The 11,610-nt window shown below is 39.1% G+C and overlaps 1 protein-coding gene across 3 annotated transcripts in view; it reads right to left on the bottom strand.

Annotated features, from left to right (window-relative positions):
* Positions 1-227: 227 nt before the first annotated feature.
* LOC128859959 (sialin) overlaps positions 228-11,610 on the bottom strand; it is a 34,334-nt gene continuing 22,951 nt past the window's right edge. For all 3 annotated transcript variants that reach the window (XM_054097136.1, XM_054097137.1, XM_054097138.1), the window contains exons 2-7: positions 11,094-11,300; positions 7,327-7,630; positions 7,150-7,263; positions 2,297-2,723; positions 867-1,143; positions 228-805 (exon numbers count right to left, since the gene is read on the bottom strand). In XM_054097136.1, the coding sequence (XP_053953111.1) occupies positions 466-805; positions 867-1,143; positions 2,297-2,723; positions 7,150-7,263; positions 7,327-7,630; positions 11,094-11,158 (1,527 nt within the window). In that variant the 5' untranslated portion in view covers positions 11,159-11,300 and the 3' untranslated portion in view covers positions 228-465. The remainder of the gene's footprint in view (positions 806-866; positions 1,144-2,296; positions 2,724-7,149; positions 7,264-7,326; positions 7,631-11,093; positions 11,301-11,610) is intronic.

The raw sequence follows: 11,610 nt of genomic DNA, 5'->3' as shown, positions 1-11,610 counted from the left end.
TTAAAAATTAGATTCCTATTGGATGCGTATTTCGAAATGCTCTCCGCTTGGGTAGACGGGATGTGTGCTCAGTAATGGGACTTTTCACAGCAGAGAGAGTACAGAGCCATAGACAGATGTGTATGTGCATGTGTAAAAAACACAAATAAATAAAGTACGTCAAACACAGTTTTTGGTTGCATACTTTTTGGCTTTTAAATAAATTATACAAAACTTTTTGTTAAAAATAATTTTTAAATCCGTTCATATTTTAATTGTTCATTTAAATACTGTACTTAACTAAATATAAATAAAACTACAACAACACGGCAAAATACGGGAAGGGATTTTGAATATCCGTCACTATGCTGCTAACGCTTTGTATCACAACTTTATTCTTATTTATACCTATGCATATGCATGGATTTGTAGTGTATATCTGTGTGCATATAAACTTTGTGAAATTCCGAACGAAGGCTAATTATGCTACTGGTCTTTCAGATCGACTGCAGCATTTACATAGCCTTCCCTTTCAGTGGCATTTGTCATTAGAGCACCTTGTTTTTGCTCCGCCTCTATGGCTTTTTGTTCCGGTAATTTGGCCCATTCTTGCAGCTCACCCGAAGCCCAGAACCAATAGATGAGACAGCCAATAAGGTAAACACCAGCAGAAATGAAGAATACCACTTTCCACTCTTCCGCGGTTTGGTTTGTCACCAGGTATCCAGTTAGCAAGGGACTGACAATACCGGGAATAGTGGCAAATGTATTGCCGATGCCCATCAAAACGCTGGCATGTTGGGGTGCAATGTCAAGGTGGTTCACACTAAAGGAAAAAAATATTAATTTGGCAAGAGAGAATTTTGGTTGACACTCAAGGTACTCACGCAAAGCCGGACCATGCGAAGGCGCCTAAGCCTACAGCAGTAGTAATACAAACTACCGACCATGTTGGGTCCAGCAAGTAGGCGGTCAAAATCATAAAAGTGGTCTGCGCGAGGAAAGCGCCACAATTGAAGTACCGGCGAACTTGTGATGTGGTCAGTATTTTTTTTATCTGCAACCAGTCGGCTAAGTAACCGGAGACACCCAGGAGAATACCCATGGCAAGATATGGAACAGCAGAGATGAAACCAGTTTTATCCAAGTTAAAGTTCAGGGTATCTGGAATTGAAAAATAGAATTACTTAAAGCAATTAAGAAGTGTCTAAAACGAGCAAGTTACGAGGGAACGGAAAATCGAGTATTCCTCTATTTGGGAGTTATTTGTTTTCATATGCACTAGTATATACAATAGTTTGAAGTACAAGGTGGCGCACAATCAATCATCCAATTTTGTTTTTGAATAACATCTTTACTAAATAAAAAAATTACTTCGGGCGATGTAAATCGTTTTTTGGCCTTGACGCGCTCTATTGCTTGTGTGTTTGTACCCTGCAGCTGTTTAGTTCACAAGTGTCAAATATGATGACGTATGGCGCTATTTGCAAAAACTATAAATCTTACAATGGAGTGATTAATTTTTTGTCGTTGTTTTTCAAATAATTCAATATACTCAAGAAAAGGTGACGATACGCTTATTTATCGCGAATTTTAAATTTGATTTGATATCCTCGCCTATACAAAATTATTGCACATTTACTCTCAATTATATACAGATCGTATCGTATTTTTTATGTAAGTTGAGAAATTACTGTTATATAGAATTGGCCTGAGACTGAGCTACCTATCTTCAAAGTTAACCTCTTTAAGAGCAAGAACTACTTTTTTAATTTATCTAAAATTTTAATAGAGTTACCGTGTGAAAATGTATGTAGACAGGTACGGCTAAACCGATACATCTCTCCACTCCTCCAATTTTCACACTCCATTATAAAATAAATAAATAATTGGCGCGTACACTTCTGTTAGGTGTTTGGCCGAGCTCCTCCTCCTATTTGTGGTGTGCGTTTTGATGTTGTTCCACAAATGGAGGGACCTACAGTTTCAAGCCGACTCCGAACGGCAAATATTTTTATGAGGAGCTTTTTCATGGCAGGAATACACTCGAAGGTTTGCCATTGCCTGCCGAGGGGCGACCGCTATTAGAGAAATGTTTTTATAAATTTTGCTTTCACCGAGACTCGAACCAACGACCTCTCTGTGAATTCCGAATGGTAATCACGCACCAACCCATTCGGCTACGGTGGCCGCCACACTCCATTATGCTGTTATAAATAACCGTTATGGCCAAAGTTATTGTATAATACTATAGTACACTAGGGTTCGGGGACATAATTACAAGTTTGTGGTCATAATCAATGTGAGTTTTCCGTACCCTTTAAAAACGTTGGCAGTTGAGTTAGCAGCGTATAGAAGCCCCAATTTTCGGAGAAGTGCGATGCTACGATTGCATAGAATGGCTTGGAGGTAAATATCGCTCTCCATGGATGTTTGATTGTCATACTGCCAGTATATCCAATCTTCTTCTGTATATATTCACGTTCGTCGTCCGAGCAATAACGATCTCGATCTGGCCCTGAACGCACCATCAACATCCACACAATAAACCATATTAACCCAATAGTTCCAAAAACGTAGAAGACACTCTCCCAACCATAAGCCGAGGCCAATAGACCCGATGAAGGCATCGCTACAACAGTGCCAGCGTAGTTGCCGGCAAAAGCAATGGAAGCCATGCGCGAGCGCTCAAGTGGAGGAGCCCAGCGCGCCCAGACAGCGTGTATGCACGGGAATGTGACGCCCTGTAAATAGACAAACCAAGTGATATGTGTATTAAATCGCTTCACAAAAAATTGGTTACAAATTTTCAATCTTTCTTTAAAGTTCCTCAATTTCCTTATAGAAATTTTGAAGCCGACTATTCAAAAACAAAATACTAACACTGAAAATCAAAAACAAATTACACGCGTACAGGATATTTGAGGACTCTGCTATCGTACAGCATCGAACAGCGTCATACTGCATGCTTGCTGTGACGAGTACGAGTAGCTGACGACCCGTGTGCGGCGCTCCATTTGAACACAAGTGTGCGACAACGAAGCGTCAACGCCTCGCGCATATTTTGTCGCATACGCTACGATGATGATCGACCCGTGTGCGGAGGCCCTAATAAACAAAAATTTCAAGAAATATTTTTTTTGTGTTAATAAAATGCGCTTTTTTCAGTGTTAAAGAAATTATTAACACACAGTTTGGGATGCTGGTTAGAGAATTGGAAGCTAAGCCAAACCTGTTAAGAGGCGCTCCTGTATTCGGGGCTGAAAAACTCTCACCTGAGGAGTTGAAAAGCTCTCACCCCTTGAATGCGTTTGGACCTTCGCAAAGACGTGGTGTTCAATTGGAAAAGGTGAGTATGAGCGCGATACGAGCTCGTTAATGTCTGTTACTTTCGGTTACGAATTCGTAATTTATTACTATGCATAGAAATACAAATATGAAATTCCTTGTACGATTTTATACATAGATTTGGACTGGCCTTCGAGTCGGATAGATAGCTGACAACCAAAGAAATTTTAACACCACCGGCGGCTCAGCATTAACAGAAGTAGAGGCCGTTTCCTCATATTTTCATATCGTCTTTTCACTAGTTAAGGGGTTACATACGTCCAGAATTTTCAAAAAATTTATTTTTTTTACAGAGTTTTATTCTTTATAGTTTTAGGCGTATTTCTGTGGAAGTCGATTGTAAAAATTCCCATAGATACAAAGTCGTGGTAGAAAATGTAACTCCCCGACGAGAGTTTCATGCGCACAGGTAGCTGTCGAGCGAAATGCACTTGAAAGTTTAAACTAGTTTTTTTCGAACCTTCTCTTTCCGGCACAGTCTGCATAATAACTCATACAGTTTTTAACATTTTTTGATGCGGTTTTTTTAATTCGAAAGTGTTTTCTCTATAGTTGTCGAGCCGGATTTTTGATATTTTTATTAAAAAACTTTATAAACATCAACATTTCAAGGGGAAATGATGGAGACCGTGGAGCAACTTTTTTCTCATTGTACTTTGGGTCACGTAATTTTGTATATACTAATTTTTGTAAAGAAAAATTAAAATAATTTTTTATAAAGTTTAAGTACTAATGAACAATGTATAAAATTTTTGTATATTTAACCCCTTAAGTCAATTCTTTACTGCACTATCTTCCCATAGGAAATATTCGAATTGTAGATAAGTTCACTACGTACGGTCTAATATACAAACATATATTTGGGTGAAGACTGTCTTAAGGTTATTGAAATAAACATATTACTATCGAAAAAAAGTGCAAAGCTTGGATGAACTTTTCAGAAATGGAAAAATATTTGCGAATAAATATTTGTTCAACTCTTATTTATTCCAATTGGGACTATATTCAGTCACATATCAACTCCTGTTACCCTCTCGAGGCAAGTTAGATATTTGTATTTAAGATAATAGGACTATGAATAAGTTCGTTTCGGTTTTACAACAGATGGCGTAACTTGATTATTATTCCATCGATCCACATTTCCAAACATTCATTGGAGAGCTACTGTCGTAAGGCACAAACGTCAGTATAAGTTTTTTATTTGAAGCGTAAACAACAATATTTTTACCACACTTGAAAATGTCGAATTTCGTGCCAAATAATGTGTTTTTGCGGGGAATTCTTCTTCATTATTTTAATATGAAGAAAAAAGCAGCCGAAAGTCATCGTATCTTGGTGGAAGTTTATGGTGAGCATGCTCTATCTGAGCGAACGTGCCAGAAGTGGTTTGCACGCTTTAAAAGTGGTGATTTTGGCTTGGAAGACGAAGAACGCGAGGGTGCGCCGCCAAAGTTCATGGATACCGAATTGGAGGAATTGCTCGATCAAGATCCGGCTCAAACGCAAGAAGAGGTTGCAAAAACTTTGGGAGTTGATCAATCAACCATTTCCAAACGTTTAAAAGCCATGGGAATGATCCGAAAGGTAGGCCATTGGGTGCCGTATGAATTGAAGCCAAGAGACGTTGAACGCCGTTTTATGGCATGCGAACAACTGCTTCAACGGCACAAAAGAAAGGGTTTTTTGCATCGAATTGTGACTGGCGATGAAAAGTGGGTCCATTACGACAATCCAAAACGTCGGGCAACGTATGGATACCCTGGCCATGCTTCAACATCGACGTCGGTGCAGAATATTCATGGCCTGAAGGTTATGCTGTGTATCTGGTGGGACCAGCTGGGTGTTGTGTATTATGAGCTACTGAAACCGAATGAAACGATTACGGGGGATGTCTACCGACGACAATTGGTGCGTTTGAGCCGAGCACTGCGAGAAAAACGGCCGCAATACGCCGATAGACACGACAAAGTTATTTTGCAACATGACAATGCTCGGCCACATGTTGCACAAGTGGTCAAAACATACTTAGAAACGCTCAAATGGGATGTCCTACCCCACCCGCTGTATAGTCCAGACCTTGCGCCATCCGATTACTATCTCTTCCGATCGATGCAACATGGCCTGGCTGACCAGCACTTCCGTAATTACGATGAAGTCAAAAAATGGATCGATTCGTGGATTGCGGCAAAACCGACCGAATTTTTCACAAAGGGAATCCGTGAATTGCCAGAAAGATGGGAAAAAGTAGTAGTAAGCGATGGACAATATTTTGAATATTAAATTTGTAACCATTTTACGTGAATAAAGTTTCAAATTTCGAAAAAAACCGCACGAACTTATTCATAGTCCTATTAGTAAATTATGGTTAGCCGTCTTGCTTAAGACTTTATATTGGGAAAAAGGTGCTATCAATGCAGTTTTCGAGTTTTAGTCTCTACTCTTAGCCGAGCTATGGATGGAGGTATACTCGTATCACTGAGCGCTACGCAATCTTTCAGTTCAAAATAAGCACACAGTAATTTTTTATAAGAGCGTACAATTGTTGGCGTATGCCGATGATATTGACATCATCGGCCTTAACAACCGCGCTGTTAGTTCTGCCTTCTCCAAACTGGATAAAGAGGCAAAGCGAATGGGTTTGGTGGTGAACGAGGACAAAACGAAGTACCTCCTGTCTTCAAACAAACAGTCGGCGCACTCGCGTATCGGCACCCACGTCACTGTTGACAGTTATAATTTTGAGGTTGTAAAAGACTTCGTGTATTTAGGAACCAGCATTAACACCGATAACAATGTCAGCCTTGAAATCCAACGTAGAATCTCTCTTGCCAACAAGTGCTACTTTGGACTAAGTAGGCAATTGAGCAGTAAAGTCCTCTCTCGACGAACAAAACCAACACTCTACAAGACTCTCATCATGCCCGTCCTAACGTATGGCGCAGAAGCTTGGACGATGACAACATCCGATGAAGCGACGCTTGGAGTGTTCGAGAGAAAGATTCTGCGTAAGATTTTTGGACCTTTGCACGTTGGCAATGGCGAATATCGTAGACGATGGAACGATGAGCTGTATGAGCTTTACGACGACATAGACATAGCGCAGCGAATTAAGATCCAGCGGCTTCGTTGGCTGGGTCATGTCGTCCGAATGGATACAAACGCTCCGGCTTTGAAAGTATTCGATGCGGTACCAGCTGGTGGTAGCAGAGGAAGGCCTCCTCTGCGTTGGAAAGATCAGGTGGAGAAGGACTTGGCTTCACTTGGTGTGTCCAATTGGCGCCGGTTAGCACGAGAGAGAAACGACTGGCGCGCTTTGTTAATCTCGGCCAAAATCGCGTAAGCGGTTATCGCGCCAATTAAGAAGAAGAAGAATTTTGTCTTGGTCGCAAGGTTTAGGCAGATCCCCTTTCAAGCGAAGCTACCGATGGCTTTCATTGTACTCAACTTGACTTTTGGAATGCATCTTCGACACATCTCTAACAGCTCTTTGCGGCACATGATATGGTGCGCCGTCTCCACGGCAACCGATTCTACGTAACCGGAACGACCCGGATTTATATCCGGCCAAGACTCTCACTGCAGCAGAATTCCTAAAATATGTATGGGAAATGTTTATGTTGGCACAGCAACAATAACCACAAATAGCAACGAATTTATGGAAACTTGTATTTGCAGACGATACTAATTGCTAATTACTTAATTTTATGAAACTGGATACAATAATATCTAAAATTAACCACAAAAAGTTATTTTATCATGTTGCTTCAATTTTTTAAATTACACTGATTAATTACTAACATTCCTGCAAAACCACAAATTTACCTCAAAAACACCTTCGATGATGCGCACGGCGAGGAACATTTCAAGACTGTGTTTAGCCGCCAATGGCGTGAGTAGTGTTAGTAATGCAGTTGTGCCGATTCCCAAACCGAAGACCTAAAAAAGAGACAAATGCGATTACATTTATGTTCCACTCAATAACTTAGCGTCTTCACTCACAATGTTACCACCAATTTTTGCGCCAATGAAACCACCAATAAATTGTGTCGTTATGTAACCATAGAAGAATGAGCTCAATATGAGACCTTTTTGCTTGGAGTCCCATGGAAAATCTTGTTCATATGAGACATTACCAGCATCATCGATGACTGTGCGATTTTCCGTCATAGCCACAATGGCCACACTAAGATTTACGCGCAGCGAGTAAACATTAAAGAATCCCAAGAAGGCCAACAATACAACAACATAACGACGTTTCTTCCAAAATTTCCAAGAGAGTGGCTCAGCTTCAACTATTTCAGTGCTGTTGAAAGAAAAAAAAATCGTAGCGTTTTATATGTAGGTGAATTTTTGTTGTTCTATTTCACTTTATAATGCGACACCTCTAAATTGATAACCTTTTATGAGTTCCCTGGATTGAGACCTTTTCTAAAATTTTTTTTTTCGATTTAAGCTGTTCTATTAAGTATACACAGATATGTACAAAGCATCAGAACAGCTGAGTCAAAGAACAAATGTGTAAATATGCAATAAATATGTGCCAGCCGTTTTTGTTACGTGATGGTGAAGTCAATTGAGCGCATACCAAGCAACCCAGTTTAATCAGCAGGAACGGCACTCAAGGCCGACTGCCACCGCACGCTACACTTACATTTTTTTTTCTTTTTTTGCTTGCAGACTTCGCTGTTTATTTGCTGTCGACAATAGTTAAAATAGTAAATGTGTTTAACTTTCGCTTTCGTCAAGACAATGGGTATCTCTCACTTTAGCTCAAGGTTTAACGAACACTAAACAGATGCAGAAATTGTTGCTGTTTTCGCCTAGTTTTCGAGAACTAACTAGTTTCCTTCGATTTTTCCACTTGCATTTTCTAAACATTAGCATATGTGTACCTGAACATACAGGGTGCATGCAATGGTTTCTTTAAAAAAAATATATAATATATGCAAACACATTTTTTTCGGTACTTTATTAGTTTATTTAAAAGAATAAACATTCCCCAATATGCTGGCTTCGAAGTAGCATATCCCTGTTTAAAGACCATGGTGACGATTTTTGAAAACCTAAAGGCGCCAAATTGCAGCTGCGAGGTGGATAATTGACTTTGCCGAGGCAGCGAATTACATGATTACCTAACTAGGCGCGCATAATATCGATTGTGGCATGGGCTATGTCGTATGTCGCGCCATCGTACAGAAACTAAAGATCGTTCAAAACCACGTCTTCAATTTCCGGCCACAAATAATCGAGTCGAATCGGCGTTTCCATCAGCATTATCAATGAAAAAATGGGTCAATGCTGAAACCACTCCAAAATTCACACTTTAGTGTGATATGTCACTCTCTGAAGATGCATTGACATCTATAGACGATCAAGTGCGAATTTTTCGTGGTTTATATACCCACCGAAATAAGAGTATGCTAAGTCAAATATGATGGCGCTAGTTGGATTCTGTAAGAATCACCACTTTAACCAACTAACCAACCAACCAGATATGATGATTTTGACTTCCTATCAATAAACGCCCGTATAGGGTATACATTGATTTGGAAATAAGTTTGTAATATTTCCTTTACGTTGTTTAAGCGTAAAGCGATTTATTTCGTTCCGCAGAGACTTTATATTGACTTTCAAATCTGTCATCGGGAAAGAGCTGTCACTGTCAAAATAACACACTATATGATTAAAAAAAAGCACACTGTATGGGCCACCCTGTACACCCTGTATGTACTATCTAACTACTTTTACACAAGTTCCCATTAAATTGTTTTGTTCCGTACAAACATCACATAACTCTTTGCTTACATAGATACATTTTCAAAGCACAGTGTATAATACCGTTATTTGAGTTCTATCGGTGATGTAACAGAAAATGTGAACTTCCGCAGCTGCCATGTAATCATTTATCCACAACAAACATCGTGACTCAACATAAAGCTAAGAAATAGTGCTACAATCATACCCTGATATTTATTTTAAAGTTCGATTGAAAAAACAAGCCACAAATACGAATGCTGATTTAAGTTACATAAAACGTAATTATTGTGGATTAGATTTACTACTTCGAGACCAGGGATGTGGTATACTAACGAGGGGTGATCAAAAATGGCTCAGAATGGTGGGTTTGTAAAGAGCAGGGGGAATTTTACTTTAATTACTTAGCGGCCGCCGTAGCCGAATGGGTTGGTGCGTGATTACCATTCGGAATTCGCAGAGAGAACGTTGGCTAAGAAAAACATTTTTCGAATAGCGGTCGCCCCTCGGCAGGCAATGGCAAGCCTCCGAGTGTATTTCTGACATGAAAAAGCTCCTCATAAAACATCTGCCGTTCGGAGTCGGCTTGAAACTGTAGGTCCCTCCATTTGTGGAGCAACATCAACACGCATACCACAAATAGGAGGAGAAGCTCGGCCAAACACCCAAAAAGGGTGTACGCGCCAATTATATATATATGTAGGTATACAGATACTTGGCGGTTGCCATAGCCAATTAGATTTGTGCATGACTACCATTCGGCAGGTGTCGAGTTCGGAACCCACTGCGGACATGAAACAACAAATCATAGAAAATGGTTTTTCCACTAGCGGTCGCACTTCCACAGGCAACAGAAAATCTTCGAGTGTACACTATTATAAAAAAAGCAACAGAAGGAGAAGCTGGGCCAAACATGTAACAAAGAATATGTCCACCAATTATTCATGTGGATACGTATACTTGTCGTCTTATTACAACTAATCTTTGAGAGACCGCTAAATAAGCAAGACCGTCGGGAAGCAAATAACACCAATCGAGAAAATTGAGTTTCGAACTTTGATTCAGTTACTCATCTAGCAAAGAAACGCACCATAGGTGTTTATGGGGCCTCTTTTTTAGAAAATAAAATTACTAATAAGTGGCGTCTATTCAAGCAAAGTGGAGAGTTAATTGGAGACGATCAGCGCATGGTTGATTGCGTCAATATCCTCAAAAGTTGTTGAAAAAGTCGCAAACCTTGGAAGATGTACATTTGAAAGTGAATTCGTTGGCATTTGAGCATTCTTCAAAATAGCCTTTGGCACCAAGGGTATCACTTTTCTTCACCAGTGTGGCTGCGTAAACACCGTACTGTAGTAGTGCGTGAACTTATTTGGCTGCTTTAGATTCAAGGAATGAAAGGGGTTCGAGGGAAAACATTTATCAATGCCGGAGAAGTAATGTTGGTTCTTTCTTCAAACTTTAAAGGTCCCGGAAACACATTTCCATTGTTTTAATAGTATAAATACACTTTATAAAATATCTTATAAGCTTACTGGGCTCAAACAAGAATAAAGCGGAAAGGAGAAATACCCATAATTGAAGACCACAGTGGGGCAGTGGCTTAAGTCACAAAAGTAGAATATTAAGTAATAAAGTCAGTTATAGGGAAAAAACAATAGATGGGAAAAGGAATTGAATTATCAATGTTTCTTACAAAATTCCATATTTAATACACTGTGCAAAGCAAATGTTGGTCAACATTGTGTCTGTTTTTTTTTACGGTTCATTGGAAGGTGTGTTGAGATAAGTTGGTTTTCTCGTCAAACAACTTTTAAAATTAAAAATGAATGGTTAGGTTGCGGAATTCAAATGAGCAGATATTAAGTAATAATAAAATGATTATGAAAGTGGAAAATGTGGTTGCAGATCGGCTGATGTGTGGAGTCACAGAATACATGCATACATTCATAAATGCATATAAGCTTAATGTAATATATACTTTATAAAAGAGATTTATGAGTTATACTTACGGGTCATGGTGCGCTATCTCCATCTTGTGCCCATTGAATTTTTCACTTTTTAAACCGCCCTCCATTGTAGTTCAATAGCCTGTATTAGTTCAACTGAATTTGTGGCTTATCTTTATTGGCGCTTTAGCACTGAAAATATTCAGCAATTGGCAAACGTTGATGCGCGAGTTTTAAGTTTTACTTAGTTATTCATTTAAAATGCATTTCCTGCAAAATGGCAAAAATAAACAAAATATTATAAAATGTAATTGATGGATGGATGGCGAAACAAAACATGAACTATGCAATTTGCCTAATTTTCTGCTAGTGATTTATCAAAGTTGTTTATTGCTAAGAAAAAACAAGCACGTTTTATGATTAAAAGGCTAATATGCTAAAAAATCACGTCTTTAATTTCAGCTACTATAGAGGTGGATTACTTTTCACCATTTTTTGAAATGGAAAAACAAAAACAACAATGTTAATCACTAAAAAAGCAGCAGGTAACAAACAACTGCATATCTTTCAATCGAAACAT

This window comes from Anastrepha ludens, chromosome 4, assembly GCF_028408465.1.
Source record: "Anastrepha ludens isolate Willacy chromosome 4, idAnaLude1.1, whole genome shotgun sequence".
Classification (NCBI taxonomy): Eukaryota; Metazoa; Arthropoda; class Insecta; order Diptera; family Tephritidae; genus Anastrepha; species Anastrepha ludens.
This window is presented reverse-complemented; position numbering and strand designations above follow the sequence as displayed.